This window comes from Salvelinus sp. IW2-2015, unplaced genomic scaffold (assembly GCF_002910315.2).
Source record: "Salvelinus sp. IW2-2015 unplaced genomic scaffold, ASM291031v2 Un_scaffold2065, whole genome shotgun sequence".
Lineage (NCBI taxonomy): Eukaryota > Metazoa > Chordata > Actinopteri > Salmoniformes > Salmonidae > Salvelinus > Salvelinus sp. IW2-2015.
In genome coordinates, this window is record NW_019943408.1 from 57,171 (window position 1) to 76,529 (window position 19,359).

At 46.6% G+C, this 19,359-nt stretch overlaps 1 protein-coding gene across 1 annotated transcript; it reads left to right on the forward strand.

Moving 5' to 3' along the window:
* Positions 1–384: 384 nt before the first annotated feature.
* LOC139024952 (ATP synthase subunit a-like) lies at positions 385–7,585 on the forward strand (the record flags this gene model as incomplete). The annotated part of the gene is made up of 2 exons (XM_070439952.1): positions 385–482; positions 7,064–7,585. Coding segments are annotated over 2 exons (620 nt in total), but the record flags the coding sequence as incomplete, so codon positions are not given.
* Between the last annotated feature and the right edge of the window lie 11,774 nt (positions 7,586–19,359).

Consider the following 19,359-nt stretch of genomic DNA (forward strand, 5'->3'; position numbering starts at 1 on the left):
CCTGATCATCCTATTGTTTAGTCTTCCTGTGTTGCATTCTGTAGCCATGGACAACAAGCTGCATTCCTCACCTCACCATCACCCTTCATTTATAGAACCACATCCAGGAAGTCTTAATTCAGGACAGTGTAACATACCGGTAATATAGGTTTGCGTCTCAAATGGTGCCCTATTCCCTACATAGTGCGTTACTTTTGACCAGGGCCCATAGGGAATAGGGTGYGATTTGGGACAAAACCCATAGTCTGTCTCTACAAATGTGAAGGACACCTGAGAAGGGAGGGTTTTCAAATCCACAACATGTCTAAATAAAATATATTTTTTGTTTCGCTTTTTGTTTTATTATGTTTTTTTGTGTGTGTGCCGTGTCCTCTGTCCTCCCAGGGCCCCTCATCCTCCCACCCCGCTCTGCCCTGTCCTCTGTCCTCTCAGGGCCCCTCATCCTCCCGCCCTGCTCTGCCCTGCCTGAGGATATGGCCTCGGTGTGTATGTGTCTGAGAATGCAGTGCGTGTGTGTATGTCTGTGTGTGTGTGTGTGTGTGTGTGTGCATACGTGCTTCTGTGCATGCGTGCACACATTCCTGTGTGTGTGTGTGTGAGTGTGTGTAAAGGGGAGTGTTAAGGAAGCACCTGTCCTGTGTGTGTGTGTGTAAAGGGGAGTGTTAAGGAAGCACCTGTCCTGTGTGAGTGTGTGTAAAGGGGAGTGTTAAGGAAGCACCTGTCCTGTGTGACCACGAGTGATGCTGCGTTTATTTGACCTCGCTCACATCAGGTGGCTTCCTGGTTTGCGTCAGACCCTTCTCCCTGAGGCCTGCCCTAATTGGCCGATGGAAGCACCTCCTCCTGTCTCAGTGTTCATTGATCTTAAGAGCATTGTTGCTACTCTCTATATCTCTCTCTCTCTTTCTCCACCTCTACCTCTCTCTCTCACTCTCTCTCTCCAGATGCAGCCACAACCCCAGACCCAGCCTCCTCCTCAACCTCTACCCCCTCCTCAACCTCCTCCTCAAACTCTATCTCTCCTCCTCAACCCTCCTCAACCTCTATCTTCCTCTCCCCTCCGCAACCTCCTCCTTCAAAACCTCTACCTCTCCTCAACCTCCTCCTCAACCTCTACCTCAACCTCCTTCTCTTCTACCTCCTCTCCTAAACCTCCTCCTCAACTCCTCCTCACCTCACCTCCTCCTCTCCTCCCTCCTCCTCCTCCTCACCCTCCTCCTCTATATCTTCCTCAACCTCCTCCTCAACCTCCTCCTCTACTCCTCCTACCTCTACTCAACCCTCCTCCTCAACCTCTACCTCCTCAACCTCTACTCCTCAACCTCTACCTCTATCTCCTCCTCCCTCAACCTCCTCCTCCTCAACCTCTACCTCCTCCTCCCAACCTCTACCTCTACCACCACCTCAACCTCCTACCTCCTACTCTTCAACCTCCCCTCTACCTCCTCCTCTACCTCCTCCTCAACCTCTACCTCCTCCTCAACACAACCTCTACCTCCTCCTCAACCTCACCTCTCCTCCTCTACATCCTCCTCAAATCTACTTTTCCTCAACTCTACTTGCCTCTCAACTCTACCTCTACCTCCTATCCTTCAACCTCTCCTCCTCTTCAACCTCCTCCTCTACCTCCTCCAAATAAAATAAAATCACATTTATTTTAAAGCCCTTCTTACATCAGCATATCTCAAATGCTTACAAAACCCAGCCTAAACCCCAAACAGCAGCAATGCAGGTGTAGAAGCACGTGGCAGGGAAAACTCCCTGGAAAGGCCAGAACCTTGGAGAACCTAGAGAGGAAACCAGGCTATGAGGGGTGGCCAGTCCTCTTCTGGCTGTGCCGGGTGGAGATTATAACAGAACATGGCCAAGATGTTCAAATGTTCATAGGGACCAGCAGGGTCAAATAATAATATCACTATAGTTATCTGAGGGTGCAGCAGGTCAGCACCTCAGGAGTAAATGTCAGTTGGCTTTTCATAGCGATCATTCAGAGACTCTACGCTCCTGCTGTCTCTAGAGATTGAAAACAGCAGGTCTGGACAGTACAGGTCTGGGACAGTAGCATGTCCGGTGTGAACAGGTCAGATTCCATAGCCGCAGGCAGAACAGTTGAACTGGAGCAGCAGCACGGCCAGGTGGACTGGGGACAGCAAGGAGTCATCGGGCCAGGTATCCGTGAGGCATGATCCTAGGCTCCAGTTCCTCAGAAAAGAAAGAAGAAAGAAAGAAGAGAGTAAGAGAGCATACTTAAATTCAATAGACACCAGATAAAGAAGGAGAAATACTCCAGATATAACAGACTGCCTAGCCCCCGACACATAAACTACTGCACATAAATACATGGAGCTAACAGGAAAGTGGGTCGGAGACAATGTGGCCCCAATCCACGATACCCGGACAGGGCCAAACAGGAGGATATAACCCCACCCATCTCTGCCCAAAGCACAGCCCCCACCACCACGTCTAAGAGGGATATCTTTCACACCAACTTACCATCCTGGAGACAAAAGGGCCGAAGTATAGCCCACAAAATCTGCCACAAGCACAAACCAAGGGGGCGCCAACCCCAGACAGGAAGATCCACGTCAATACTCAAACCCACTCAAGTGACGCACCCCTCCCAGGGAACGGCATGAGTAGAGCACCAGTAGCAGTGACTCAGCCCCTGTTAAATAGGTTAGAGCAGAGAATCCCAGTGGGAATTGAGAGGGGAACCGGGCAGGCAGAGACAGCAAGGAGGTGTCGTTGTCCATGTTTTCTGTTCACCCTTAACAACAATACTGTGCCAGACTACACTCAATCATAGGACTTACTGAAGGCATGAGTTTTTCAATAGAAAGTCTTCCAAGGACTTAAAAGTTGAGACTGAGCGGCGTCTCTGCACATGGGGTAGGCAGCACCATTCCATAAAATGGAGCTTCATAGGAGAAAGCCCTGCCTCCAGCTGTATGTTTAGAAATTGTAAGTACAGTAAGGAGAAACTGCGTCTTGTGACCGCTGAGCGGCGTGATAGGTATGTACGGCAGGACCAAAATCGTGAAGATAGCGTAGGAAGCAGCCCATGTAATGCTTTTAGGTTAAGCAGTTAAAACCTTGAAATCAGCCTTGCTTAAGCAGGAAAGCCAGTGTAGAGAGGCTAGCACTGGAGAATATTGATCAATTTTTTTTGGTTCTAGCTCAAGATTCTTAGCAGCCGTATTTAAGCACTAACTGAATGTTTATTATATGCTTTAATCCAGGTAGCCGGAAAAAGTAGAGCATTTGCACATAGTTCTAACCTAGAAGTGACAATTGCATGGATGAATTTTTCTGCAATAATTTGGACAGCGCAAGTTTCTGATCTTTGCAATGTTACCGTAAGATGCGCAAAAAAAACCTGTCATTGAAACAGTCTTGATATTGTTCGTCCAAAAGAGAAGATCAGCGGTCCAGAAGTAACGCGAGGTCGCTTCGCATTTTAATTGAGACGACTGTACAACCATCAACATTAATTGTCAAATGTCCAACAGAAGATCTCTTGTTGTTCTTGGGAACTAGAACAAGCACTCTGTTTTCCGAGTTTAAAGTAGAACATGTTGCAGCCATCCACTTCCTTATGTCATGAAACCACAGCTCCAACGAGCGGCAATTTTGGGCTTCACCATGTTTTGCATCGAAATGTACAGCTTGTGTGTCATCCGCATAGCAGGTGAAAGTTATAAATTATGTGTTCGAATGGACGATCACCAAGAGGGTAAAAAATATATAGTGAAAACAATTAGTGGTCCTAAAACGGAACCTTAGGAACACCGCAAATTTACAGTTGATTTTGTCATGAGGACAAACCATCCACAGAAGACCAAACTGTATATCTTTCCGACAGATAGATCTAAAGCAGAGTCGTCAGACCAATTTGGTGTTTCCAATACTCTCTAAAGAATGTGGTGATCGATGGATATCAAAAGCCAGCACTAAGGTCTAGGAGGCACGAGGACAGGAGCATTGCCTCGGTCTTGACACCATTAACTTCTCTAGGGTATGTTGGATGGTTAAGCTCCACCTCGTCAACAGCCACGTGAAACTGCAGGGTGCCAAAAACAACAGAAATCCATAATTTAAATTCCTCAAAAATACAAGTATTTTACACCATTTTAAAGCTACACCTATGTTGTAAATGCCAGCCAAAGTGTCGATTTCAAAAAGGTTTTACGACGGAAAAGCACACCACACGATTATGTTAGGTATGGAAGCACAGAAAATGTTTTCCAGCCAAAGAAGAAAAAAAAAATTCTGAGTTTAGGACGGTCCGCTACTGTTCTCACTTGGCAAAAAGCCAGAGAAAATGCAAGAGCGCCCAAAATTCAAATTAATTACTATGAAAAATTACTATAAAATCAAAAACTTTCATTAAATCACACATTGAAAGATACCAAATTAAAGCTACACTGGGTTGTGAGATCCAGCCACATGTCAGAATTCAAATAGGCTTTTCGGCGAAAGCATACGAATGCTATTATCTAAAGATAGCACCATGTAAACAAAGACAGAGAAGCGGCATATTTCAACCCTGCCAGGCGCGACACAAAACGCAGAAATAAAAATATAATTAATCTGCCTTACCTTTAACGAGCTTCTGTGTTTCGCACTCCAATATGTCCCATAAACATCACAAATGGTCCTTTGTTGGTCGATTAATGTTCCGTCGATAATATCCAAAAGTCATTTTATTTGGCTCATTTGATCCAGAAAACACAGGTTCCAACTTGCGTCAAACGCTTGACGACAAAATATCCTCAAAGTACCTGTTACACTTTGCCAAAAAATGGTCCAAACTACTTTTGTAAATACAAACTTTAGTGATTATTTTTTACGTTAATTAATCGATAAAATTGAAGACGGATTGATCTGTGTTTCAATACAGGTATTAAAACACCAACTATAGCAGCTTTCTGGTTACGCACTTCTAATCCTTAAAGGAAACTAATGTGACTCTCGTTCAAGATGGCCGTGACTTCTCATTACACAAAGGAATAACCTCAACCAATTTCTCTAGACTGTTGACATCCAGTGGAAGCGGTATGTCAACAGTCTGGAACCTTAGAAATCCCAATGAAAAGAGAGTGACCTCAAAAAAAACAAATCCGAATGGTTTGTCCTCTGGGGTTTCTCCTGCTAATAAGTTCTGTTATACTCCAGACATGATTCAAACAGTTTTAGAAACTTCAGAGTGTTTTCTATCCAAATCTACTAATATTCTGCATATCTTATCTTCTGGGGATGAGTAGCTGGCAGTTTAATTTGGGCATGCTTTTTCATCCAAAATTCGAATGCTGCCCTACCTAGAGAAGTTAAAAGGTCGTTTACCACCTTCAAGTGCAGTCTCAGTGCTATGACCGGGTCTAAAACCAGACGGAAGCGTTTCGTTATACATTGTTTGTTTTCAGGAAGGCAGTGATGTTTGCTGTGCAACAGTCTTTTTCTAAGTTTTCTAAGTTTTAAGAGGAATGGGAGATTCGATATAGGCGATAGGTCTTTATATTTTTTTGTCAAGGTTTGGCTTTTCAAGAGAGTCTTTATTACTGCCACTTTTAGTGAGTTTGGTACACCTCCGGTGGATAGAGAGCTGTTTATTATGTTCAACATAGGAGGGCAAAGCACAGGAAGCAGCTCTTTCAGTAGTTTAGTTGGAATAGGGTCCATATGCAGCTTGAAGGTTTAGAGGCCATGATTATTTTCATCATCTGTGTCAGAGATATAGTACTAACACTTGAGTGTCTCCCTTGATCCTAGGTCCTGGCAGAGTTGTGCAGACTCAGGACAACTGAGCTTTGGAGGAATAGGCAGATTTAAAGAGGAGTACCGTAATTTGCTTTCTAATGATCATGATCTTTACCTCAAAAGAAGTTCATTGAATTTATCACTGCTGAAGTGAAAGCCTCCCTCTCTTGCTGCTTTTTAGTTAGGTTGCGACAGTATCAAAAATAAATTGTTGATTGTTTCATATTTTCCTCAATTAAGTTTGGAAAATAGGATGATCGAGCAGCAAGTGAGGGATCTTCAATACTGCACGGTACTGTCTTTCCAAGCTAGTCGGAAGACTTCCAGTTTGTGTGGCGCCATTCTACGTTCCAATTTTCTGGAAGCTTGCTTCAGAGCTCGGGTATTTTCTGTATTCCAGGGAGCTAGTTTCTTATGACAAATGTTTTTGGTTTTTAGGGGTGGGACTGCATCTAGGGTATTGCGCAAGGTTAAATTGAGTTCCTCAGTTTTTGTACTTTGATGTCCTTGGGTAGGTGGAGGGAGTCTGGAAGGTGCATCTAGGAATCTTTGGGTTGTCAGAGAATTTATAGCACGACTTTTGATGATCCTTGGTTTGGGTCTGAGCAGATTATTTGTTGCGATTTCAAACGTAATAAAATGGTGGTCCGATAGTCCAGGATTATGAGGAAAAATATTAAGATACACAACCTTTATTCCACGGGACAAAACTAGGTCCAGAGTATGACTGTGGCAGTGAGTGGGTCCGGAGACATGTTGGACAAAATTCAATGAGTCGATGATGGCTCCGAAAGCCTGTGTGAGGGGATTTATACTACTATCTGTACTTACTGGKGGCACAGACGCTGTTTTATCCTTTCCTACACTGAAATKACCCTTGCCTAACGATTGCGTCTGAAGCTGGGCTTGCAGCGCAGCTATTCTCGCCRTAAGGCAATCGTTCTCATGTATATTATTAGGACAGCGACTGCAATGAGATCATGTTGATGTTACTACTTAGCTTCGGCWGGTGGAGGTCCTGACGAACAACGTCCAGATAAAGCGTCCGGAGTGAAAAAGTTGAATGAAAAAATGTCGAGCGAGGGATAAACTAAAAATATAAACGGTAATTAAAAAGTAAAAACCGTCAAGTTGTCAGGTAGCAAAGTAAGGTTAGCAACAAACCGCACAGCAGCACCTAAACAAGTCTGCAAGTTGTGACCGGAAGTTCCAAAACCTCCTCCTCAACCTCTACCTCCTCCTCAACATCTTCCTCCTCCACCTCCTCAACCTCTACCTCCTCCTCAACCTCTTCCTCCACCTCTAGCTCTTCCTCTATCTCCTCATCAATCTCAACCTCCTCCTCCTCTACCTCCTCCTCCTCCTCAACTTCTACCTCATCCTCAACTTCTTCCTCCTCCTCAACGTCTACCTCCTCCTCAACCTATTCCTCCTCCTCCTCTACCACCTCCTCCTCAACCTCCTCCTCTACCTGCTCCTCAACCACTTCCACAACCTCCTCCTCAACCTCTACCTCCTCCTCATCAACCTCGTCCTCTACCTCCTCTTCTACCTCCACCTCAACCTCAATCTCTATCTCCTTCTCCTCTATCTCCTCCTATACCTCCTCCTCCTCCTCAACCTCCTCCTCTACCTCCTCAACTTCAACCTCCTCCTCATCCTCCTCTACCTCTTCCTCCTTAACCTCTACCTCCTCCTCAACATCTACCTCATCCTCTTCAACCTCTACTTTCTCCTCAACCTCTACCTCCTCCTGCTCAACCTCTACCTCCTCCTCAACCTTTACCTCCTCCTCAAACTCCTGCTCTACCTCCTCCTCAACCTCTAACTCCTCCTCAAACTCTACCTCCTCCTCAACCTCTACCTCCTACTCTCTACCTCCTCCCCTAACTCCTCCTCAATCTCTCCTCAACTTCTACTCCTCCTCATCTAACCTCATCCTCCTCCTCAACCTCTACCGCTCCTCCTCAACACCCTCATCAACCTCCTCCTCAACCTCCTCTTCTTCCTCCTCCACCTCCTCCTCTACCTCCTCCTCCTCAACTCTACCGCTCTTCTCAACCTCTACCTCCTCCTCCTCAACCCCCTCTACCTCCTCCAAACCTGCGCCTAAACCTCCTCCTCAACCTCTCATCCTCCTCCTCCTCAACCTCCTTCTCTACCTCAACCTCCTCCTCAACCTCAACTCCTCCTCAACCACTACCTTCTCCACCTCTCCTCCTCAACCCTCTACTCCTCCTCACCTCTACCTCCTCCTCAACTCTACCTCCTCCTCCTCTACCTCCTCAACTCCTTCTCAACCTCCTCCTCAACCTCTACCTCCTCCTCCTCAACCTCCTCCTCAACCTTTACCTCCTCCTCCATCTCCTTCTCTACCTCCTCATCAACTTCCCCTTCAAACTCTACCTCCGCCTATACCTCATCAACCTCTACTTCCTCCTCAACCTCTACCGCCTCCTCCTCAACCTCTACCTCCTACTCAACGTCCTCCTCTACCTCCTCCTCAACCTCCTCCTCTACCTCCCCTCCTCCTCAACCTCCTCCTCAACCTCTACCTCCTCCTCCTCAACCCCCTCTTCTACCTCCTACTCTACCTCCTCCTCCTCAACCTCCTCCTCAACCTCCTCCTCCTCCTCAACCTCCTCCTCAACCTCCTCCTCCTCCTCAACCTCTCCTCAACCTCTCTCCTCACCTCTACCTTCTCCTCCTCAACCTCCTCTTCTACCTCCTACTCACACTCCTCCTCAACCTCCTCCTCAACCTCTACCTCCCCCTCCTCAACCCCCTCTTCTACCTCCTACTCTACCTCCTCTCTCTCAACCTCCTCCTCAACCTCTACCTCCTCCTCCTCAACCTCCTCTTCTACCTCCTACTCAACCTCCTCCTCACCTCCTCCTCAACCTCACCTCCTCCTCCTCAACCCCTCTCTACTCCTACCTACTCCTCCTCCTCAACCTCCTCCTCAACCTCCTCCTCCTCAACCTCCTCCTCAACCTCCTCCTCCTCCTACACCTCCTCCTCAACCTCCTCCTCAACCTCTACCTTCTCCTCCTCAACCTCCTCCTCAACCTCTGCCTCCTCCTCAACTTCTACCTCCTCCTCAACCTCTACCTCCTCCTCAACCTCTACCTCCTCCTTCTCTTTCCCTCCTCGACTTCATGTCTCGTGTTTGTTTACCAGCAGGACGTCTTCAAAGTCTGTCAGACCCAAATACCCAGAAACCAGATACCAGCCCAGATCGCTGCTTAATGCACCACAGATCATTTGGGAAATTAAATGACGGTTGCAGCAGTGAAACAGCAAACAGACCTAAACAGACCTCCGTCAAATACACGCCAAACACACACACACACACACACACCACACACACACACACACACACACACACACACACACAACCACACACACACACACACACACACACACCACACACACACACACACACACACACACACACACACACACCCACAACACACACACACACACAACACACACACACATATCCCCTCCCCCCCAACACACACTCACAATGCCCTCCTCCCAGTGTCTGGTGTCCATTAGCCAGCCTCTGAAGGCTGATGTTCCTATCTCGTTAATTTTCAGACCAGTGGTTCAGACTAGGAGAAGGTAAAGCATTTGACGGCAGTAATGGATTACATTTTATATAGTTATATAGTCTAAGCACTTTACAATGTAAAGGGGTAACCTACCCCTCTCCACTAGTAATGTATGGTGGGGAACGTACCATTTTGTCCTGTGGTGACCCTACTACAACATCTATGTTAGCAGTAAATTACATKTTATGAAGAGATTGCCTGTCTAAAAGCACTTTACAAGGTAAGGGAGTAACCCACTAGTAATGTGAAGAACCCTTCTGGATGATCCACGGCAGCCATTTTGTCACTTTGTGACCCGGCATCCAAACTGCTTTGCTAAAGGCTTCCTACGCCGATTTCACTACACTTGGTTCAGYGGTGGCTGGTGACACTTTAAATGGGGAGGACTGGCTCATAGTAATGGCTGGAGCGGAATAAATTGAATGCAGGGAGAATAACTGCCCCCTCGCATTGAAGCCACTGAAATTGAAGGCCAACCGTGGTCGGCCTTAAACAGCATCCCCCATTTTAGTGAATGGGAAAATGTCAATTTCTTGGTCAGTCATTCATGTAAATTAAACAATGTTTTCAGACAATCATGGTACCAATAATTGCATCTAATACACCACATGTATGTTCTTGAACCGATTATCTTTCAATTGTACACAGAATAAGTTATAAGGATCATTTATTTGCTAMTGGCAGCCTTCAGTACTCCGGTCGGCCTTCAACCTGCTCCCGAGTGACACAGCGTGTTAGTCCACACCTGTTCTATACGAAGCATGTGACAAATAAAATGTAATTTCATTTGAATTGACATCAGTAGAAACCTAAGGTAGAACCCTTTTTGATTCCTCTGTGGAAAGGGTTCTACATGGAACCCGAAATGGTTCTACATGGAACCCGAAATGGTTCTACATGGAACCCGAAATGGTTCTACATGGAACCTGAAATGGTTCTACATGGAACCTGAAATGGTTCTACATGGAACCCGAAATGGTTCTACCTGGAAGCAAAAAGGGTTCTTTCAAAGGGCTCTCCTATTTGGACAGTAGAAGAACCCTTTTAGGTTCTAGATTGCACCTTTTTTTCTAAGAGTGTACACATCTATACTGGATACTAGTCAATGCTTAAAGGCCCAATGCAGCCATTTTTATATCAATATCAAATCATTTTTTGGGTAACAATTTCAAATTGGCAAAAATTGCTTTTTGAGCAAAAAACATTATTTCTCAAGAAATAATTTTCCTCGGACTGTCTGGGAGTGGCATGAGTGGGGAGGGAAAAACGGAAAATGAGTTGTTATTAGCCTTTAAGTTCAACTGAGTGTGTAGCATTCCACTCGCCAGACACATGTGTTCTCTCCGGAGCCCGTACCATTAGCAAAAAGGACCACATTAGTGTCACTGGTGTAAAAGGTAATTGAATTGTCTTCTTTGACCTCTATTTGATTAGCGCCACTCACAAATGCACTTAGGTTAGTTGTCCTGTGCACTGTGACCATTTACCGGGTCAGCAGAAGAGGCAGGTGGCTCTTTTAAGGCACGAAGCAAATCCATATTTGAAAGCCTTAAGATGCATTTTCATACTCTAAATTGTCAACAAACCAATTACACAAATAAATGAAGTACACAAAAGCACTTACAATCGCAAAGAAATACCTTCAATACATAGAAACAGGAACCTCTTACATAAAATCTCCAGACGGTCAGATAAGAGCTCTAAAGAGTCTGTGGCCTCTTATCACAGATGTAKCAGCTGACGTTGTCACTAATGTCTGGGATTGTAACAAGGACGGAACAAAAATCCCCTTCAAACAAAATCACCACAGTCTTGTCAACAAAACAGTTGGGTAACAGAACGGAACAGTTGTCTGTTTCCAATCGACAACAAAGCTGACAAAGACACGCATATGGAAAAGGAATCATGAAATACAAATTAGAATCTTGTATGGCAGAAAAAACAGTATTTATACAAGAAAGAGGAGATCACATTTCTCTAGCCTGTTGACATCCAGTGGAAGCGGTATGTCACACGTCTGGAAACCCTTAGAAATCCCAATGAAAAGACGAGTGACTCAAAAAAAACAAATGAATGTTTGTCCCTGGGGTTTCTCCTGCTAAATAAAGTTCTGTTATACTCACAGACATGATTCAAACAGTTTTAAGAAACTTCAGAGTGTTTTCCTATCCAATCCTACTAATATTCTGCATATCTTATCTTCTGGGGATGAGTCAGCTTGGCAGTTTAATTTGGGCCATGCTTTTCATCCCAAATTCGAATGCTGCCCTACCCTGAGAAGTTAAAAGTCGTTTACCACTCAAGTGCAGTCTCAGTGCTATGACCGGCGTCCTAAAACCAGACGGAAGCGTTTCGCTATACATTGTTTGTTTTCAGGAAGGCAGTGATTTGCTGTGCAACAGGTCTTTTTCTAAGTTTTCTAAGTTTTAAGAGGAATGGGGGATTCCGATATAGGCCGATAGGTTTTATATTTTTTTGCAAGGTTTGGCTTTCAGAGAGTCCCTTTATTACTGCCACTTTTTAGTGAGTCTTGGTACACCTCCGGTGGATAGGAGGAGCCTGTTGATTTGTTCAACATAGCGGAGGCGCCAGCAAGGAAGCAGCTCTATTCAGTAGTTTAGTTGGAATAGTCCAGTATGCCAGCTTGAAGAGGTTAGAGGCCATGATTATTTTCATCATCTGTGTCAAGAGATATAGCTACTAAAACACGTTTGGAAGTGCTCTCCCTTGATCTCTAGGTCTGGCAGAGTTGTTTGTTTGCAACTCAGCGACAACTGAAGCTTTGGGGAATAGGAGATTTACAGAGGAGTCCCGTAATTTGCCTTTCTAAATGATCATGATCTTTTACCTCAAAGAGAAGTTCATGAATTTATCACTGCTGAAGTGAAAGCCATCCTCTCTTGGGCTGCTGCTTTTAAGTTAGCTTTGCGACACGTAGTTCAAAAATAAATTGTGATTGCTTCATATTTTTCCTCAATTAAAGTTAACTTCGGAACAAGCATTAAAAATACGGATGATCGAGCAAGCAGTGAGGGATCTTTCGAATACTGCCAGTATGTCTTTCCACTAGTCGGAAGACTTTCCCAGCTTTGTGTTGCGCTGGCGCATTTACGTTCCAAATTCTCTGGAAGCTTGCTTCAGAGCTCGGCGTATTCTGAATTCCAGGTGCAGCCTAGTTTCTTATGACAACTGTTTTTGGTTTTTTAGGGTGGACTGCATCTAGCGTATTGGCGCAAGGTTAAAATTGCAGCTTCCTCATTTTTGTACTTTTTGCATGTCCTTGCGGTGGTGGAGGCGAGTCTGGAAAGGCATGCTTTAGGAAATCTTTGGTTGTCAGAGAACTTTATAGCACGACTTTTTGAAATGATCCTTTGGTTTCGGGTCTGAGCAGATTTATTTGTTGGTTCACACGTAAATAAATGGTAGCGTCCGATAGTCACAGGATGTATAGGGCAAAAATATTAAGATTACACAACCTTTATCCACGGACAAAACAGGTCCAGAGTAATGGACGTGTGGCAGTGAGTGGGTCCGGAGACAGTTGGACACACAATTCATGCGTCGATGATGCGCTCGAAAGCCTGTGTGATGGGGATTTTAAAAATAATACTATCTGTACTTACTGGTGGCACAGACGCTGTTTATATCCTTTCCTAACTGAAAATGTCCCTTGCCTAACGTATTGCGTCTGTAAGCTGGCTTGCCAGCGGCAGCCTATTCTCGCCAGTAAGGCAATCGTTCATGTATAATTAGCGACAGCGACTGCAATTAGATCATGTTTGATGTACTACTTAGTCTTCGGCCGGTGGAGCGTCCTGACGAACAACGTCCAGATACAAGCGTCCGGGAGTGAAAAAGTTGAATGAAAAAATGTCGAGCGAGGATGAAACTAAAATATAAACCAGCGTAATTAAAAAGTAAAAAAACCGTCAAGTTGTCAGGCTAGAAAGTACAAGGTTCAGAACCAAACCGCACGCAGCACCTTAAACAAAGTCTGCAGTTGTGACCGGAAGTTCCAAACCTCCTCCTAACCTCCCTCTCACTCCTCACCTCTCTTTCCTAATCTTCCTCTCTACGCTTTTCTTTTCTCTTATTCTCAACCTTCCTCTCTCTATCTTACCTCTCATCTAACCTATCTAACTCTTCCTCCTCCTCAACGTCTACTCTCTCAAACCTATCCCCTCTCACATCTCCTACCCCTCTAACTGCTCACCTCCAAACCTCCTCCTCCCAAACCTCCTTCTACCTCCTACCTCCTCACTCATTTCTCTCTCCTATCTCCTCCCTACTCCCTCAATCCTCCTCTAACCTCCTCAACTCCTCTCCTCATCCTCCTCCCTCTTCCTCCTTAACCCTCTCTCCAACCCTCTTCAACTCCTTTCCCAACTTCTTCCTCCTCCTCCACTCTTACCTCCTCCTCACCTTTCCTCCTCTCTCAACCTCCTCTCACTCCGTCCTCAACTCTAACTGCCTCTCAAACTCACTTCACTCAACCTCTACCTCGACCTCTACCTCCTCCTCTAACTCTCTTCCTAATCTCTCTCACTTCTACCTGCCTCCATCTCAACCTACATCCTTCTCTCTCTCTATACCTCTAAACCCTCCTTCTCTCACACTTACTCCTCAACTCAAACCTCCTCCTCACACCTCTACTCTTCCTCCTTACCTCCACCTCCTCCTCAACTCTACCTCCTCCTCAACTCTACTATCTCCTCACTTACCTCCTCCTCTACCTCTTCCTCCTCCTCAACCTCCTCCTCCTCCTCAACCCTGCGCTACCTCCTCCTAACTCTCTCCTCCTCACCTAACCTCCACCTCACCTCTACCTCATACTCCTCTCACCTCACTCCCCTAGCACCCTCCTTCACTCTCCTCCTCAACTCTCTCTCTCCTCCTCACCTCATACCTCCTCGCTCAACCTCTACCTCCTCCTTCCTCACTTACCTCCTCAACCTCCTCTCTCAACCTCCTCCTCTTTAACCTCTACCTCCTCCTCCTCATTCTGTTTTCAGTCGCTCCCTGTCAATGTCACTATTAACCTCCTCCTCCCAACTCTCCCTTCTCTACCTCTACATCCCTTCTCACCTTCACTCTACCTCCGCCCAACCTCATCCTAACCTCATCTCCTCAAGCCTCTATCCTCCTCCTCCTCAACCTCTTACCTCTACTCAACTCTCCTCCTCCTCAACTCCTCCTCTTACCTACCCTTCCTCCACCCTCAACCTCCTCCTCACCATCTACCTCTCCTCCTCAACCTCTTCTCCTCCTCTCTACCTCCTCAACTCCTTCAAACTCCTCCTCAACCTCCTCCTCCTCCTCAACCTCCTCCTCAACCTCTCCTCCTCCTCTCCTCAACTCTCTCTCACCTCTACCTCTCCTCAACCTCCTCTTCTACCTCCTACTCACCTCCTACTCAACCTCCTCCTCAACCTCTACCTCCCCCTCCTCAACCCCCTCTCTACTCCTACTCTACCTCCTCTCTCTCAACCTCCTCCTCAACCTTACCTCCTCCTCCTCAACCTCCTCTTCTACCTCCTACTCAACCTCCTCCTCAACCTCCTCCTCAAATCCTCAACCTCCTCCTCCTCAACCCCCTCTCTACTCCTACCTACTCCTCCCCTCACCTCCCTCAACCTCCTCCTCCTCAACCTCCTCCTCAACCTCCTCCTCCTCCTCAACCTCCTCCTCAACCTCCCTCCTCAACCTCTACCTTCTCCTCCTCAACCTCCTCCTCAACCTCTGCCTCCTCCTCACTTCTACCTCCTCCTCAACCTCTACCTCCTCCTCAACCTCTACCTCCTCCTTCTCTTCTCCCTCCTCGACCTTCAGTCTCGTGTTTGTTTACCAGCCAGGGACGTCTTCAAAGTCTGTCAGACCGAAATACCCAGAAACCAGATACCCAGCCCCAGATCGCTGCTTAATGCACCACAGATCATTTGGGAAATTAAATGACGGTTCAGCAGTGAAACAGCAAACAGACCCTAAACAGACCGTCCACGTCAACATACACGCACACACACACACACACACACACACACACGCACACACACACGACACACACACACACACACACACACACACACACACACACACACACACACACACACACCACACACACACACACACACACACACACACACACACACACCCCACACACACACACACACACACAACACACACACACAATCCCCTCCCCCCACACAACACTCACAATGCCTCCTCCCAGTGTCTTGGTGTCCATTAGCCAGCCTCTGAAGGCTGATGTTCCTATCTCGTTAATTTTCAGACCAGTGGTTCAGACTAGGAGCGGTAAAGCATTTGACGCAGTAATGGATACATTTTATATAGTTATATAGTCAGCACTTTAAAAATGTAAAGGGGTAACTACCCCTCTCCACTAGTAATGTATGGTGGGAACGTACCATTTTGTCTCTGTGGTGACCCTACTACAACATCTATGTTAGCAGTAAATTAATGTTTATGAAGAGATTGCCTGTCTAAAAGCACTTTACAAGGTAAGGGAGTACCCACTAGTAATGTGAAGAACCTTCTGGATGATCCACGGCAGCCATTTTGTCACTTTGTGACCGGCATCCAAACTGCTTTGCTAGGCTTCCTACGCCGATTTCACTACACTTGGTTCAGTGGTGCTGGTGACACTTATAAATGGGGAGGACTGGCTCATAGTAATGGCTGGAGCGGAAAAATGAATGCAGGAGAATAACTGCCCCTCGCATTGAAGCACTGAAATTTGAAGGCAACCGTGGTCGGCCTTAAACAGCATCCCCCATTTTAGTGAATGGGAAAATGTCAATTTCTTGGTCAGTCATTCATGTAAATTAAACAATGTTTTCAGACAATCATGGTACCAATAATTGCATCTAATACACACATGTATGTTCTTGAACCGATTATCTTTCAATTGTACACAGAATAAGTTATAAGGATATTTATTTGCTAATGGCAGCCTTCAGTACTCCGTCGGCCTTCAACCTGCTCCGAGTGACACAGCGTGTTAGTCCACACCTGTTCTATACGAGCATGTGACAAATAAAATGTAATTCATTTGAATTGACATCAGTAGAAACCTAAGTAGAACCCTTTTTTGATTCTCTGTGGAAAGGGTTCTACATGGAACCCGAAATGGTTCTACATACTTCGGCGCCGAAAAGAGATGGCGCCTCGCTTCGCGTTCCTTGGAAAATAATGCAGTATTTTGTTTTTTTTTCATGTGTTATTCTTACATCGGTACCCCAGGTAATCTTAGTTTCATTACATACAGTCGGGAGGAACTACTGAATATACGATTAAGCGTCATCATCGTTCCTACCAGGAATAGACTTTCCCGAACGGATCCAGTGTTTGCCTTCCACCCAATACAATGGATTCTGATCCCAGCCGGCGACCCTGGCGACCGAAAAAGGGGCAAACGAGGCGGTCTCGTGGTCAGGCTTCGGAGACGGGCACACGCGCTCACTCCCTAGCATACTACTCGCAATGTCCATCTCTTGCAATAAGGTTGACGAAATCCGAGCAACGGTAGCATTCCAGAGAGACATCAGGGATTGCAAACGTGCTCTGCTTCACGGAAACATGGCTAACTCAAGAGACGCTAACGGAGGTCGGTGCAGCCAGCTGGTTTCTTCATGCATCGCGCCGACAGAAACAAACATCTTTCGGTAGAAAGGGGCGGGGGGTATGATGCTTTATGATTAAAGGACGGTGGTGTGATCAATATAAAACACACAGGAACTCAAGTCATTCTGTTTCACGCTGATCTAGAACTCCTCAAATCAAATGTCGACCGCATTATCTACCAAGGGAATTCTCTTCAATCATAATCACAGCCGTATATATTCCCCCAAGCAGACACATCGATGCCCTGAACGAACTTTATCTGACTCTTTGTAAACTGAAACCACACACCCTGAGGCTGCATTCATCGTAGCTGGGGATTTTAACAAGGCTAATCTAAAACAAACCCCTAAATTCTATCAGCATATCGATTGTGCTACCAGGCTGGAAAAACCCTAGATCATTGTTATACTAATTTTCCGCGACGCATATAAGGCCTCCCCCGCCCCCTTTCGAAAAGCTGACCACGACTCCATTTTGTTGATTCCAGCCTACAAACAGAAAACTCAAAACACAAGCTCCCGCGCTCAGGTCTGTTCACACGCTGTTCCGACCAAACTGAATCCACGCTTCAAGACTGCTTCGATCAGCGGATTGGAATATGTTCCGCATGCCGTCCAACAACAATATTGACGAATATGCTGATTCGGTGAGCGAGTTCATTAGGAAAGTGCATTGACGATGTCGTACCCACAGCAACGATTAAAACATTCCCAAACCAGAACCGTGGATTGACGGCAGCATTTCGCGTGAAACTGAAAGCGCGAACCACTGCTTTTAACCAGGGCAAGGTGCGGACAGCATGACCGAATACAACAGTGTAGCTATTCTCTCCGCAAGGCAATCAAACAGGCTAAGTCCCAGTACAGAGACAAAATCGAGTCGCATTCAACAGCTCAGACACAAGAGGTATGTGGCAGGGTCTACAGTCAATCACGGATTACAAAAAGAAACCAGCCCCCGTCGCGGACCAGGATGTTCTTGCTCCCAGACAGGCTAACACTTTTTTGCCCGCTTTGAGGACAATACAGTGCCACTGACACGCCCCCTATCAAAACCTGCGGCCTCTCCTTCACTGCAGGCCGAGGTGAGTAAAACATTTAAACGTGTTAACCCTCCGCAGGCTGCAGGCCCAGACGGCATTCCCAGCCGCGTCCTCAGAGCATGCGCAGACCAGCTGGCTGTGTGTTTAGGGACATATTCAATCAATCCTTATCCCAGTCTGCTGTTCCCACATGCTTCAAGAGGGCCACCATTGTTCCTGTTCCCAAGAAAGCTAAGGTAACTGAGCTAAACGACTACCGCCGTAGCACTCACTTCCGTCCATGAGTGCTTTGAGAGACTAGTCAAGGACCATATCACCTCCACCCTACCGGACACCCTAGACCCACTCCAATTTGCTTACCGACCAATAGGTCCACAGACGACGCAATCGCAACCACACTGCACCCTGCCCTAACCCATCTGGACAAGAGGAATAACCCATGTGAGAATGCTGTTCATCGATTACAGCTCAGCATTTAACCCATAGTACCTCCAAACTCGTCATCAAGCTCGAGACCCCTGGGTCTCGACCCGCCCTGTGCAACTGGGTCCTGGACTCCTGACGGGCGCCCCCAGGTGTGAGGGTAGGTAACAACATTCCACCCGCTGATCTCAAACACTGGGGCCCCACAAGGGTGCGTTCTGAGCCCTCTCTGTACTCCCTGTTCACCCACGACTGCGTGGCCATGCCACGCTCCAACTCATCATCAAGTTTGCGGATGACACTACAGTGGTAGGCTTGATTACCAACAACGACGAGACGGCCTACAGGGAGGAGGTGAGGGCCCTCGGAGTGTGGGTGTCAGGAAAATAACCTCAACATCAACGTCAAAAAACAAAGGAGATGATTGTGGACTTCAGGAAAAGCAGAGGGAGCACCCCCCTATCCACATCGACGGGTCAGTAGTGGAGAAGGTGGAAGTTTTAAGTTCCTCGGTGTACACATCACGGACAAACTGAATTGGTCCCCCACACAGACAGCGTTGTGAAGAAGGCGCAGCAGCGCCTCTTCAACCTCAGGAGGCTGAAGAAATTCGGCTTGTCACCAAAAGCACTCACAAACTTCTACAGATGCACAATCGAGAGCATCTGTCGGGCTGTATCACCGCCTGGTACGGCAACTGCTCCGCCACAACCGTAAGGCTCTCCAGAGGGTAGTGAGGTCTGCAGAACGCATACACGGGGGCAAACTACCTGCCCTCCAGGACACCTACACACCCGATGTCACAGGAAGGCCATAAAGATCATCAAGGACAACAACCCCCAAGCACTGCCTGTTCACCCCGCTATCATCCAGAAGGCGAGG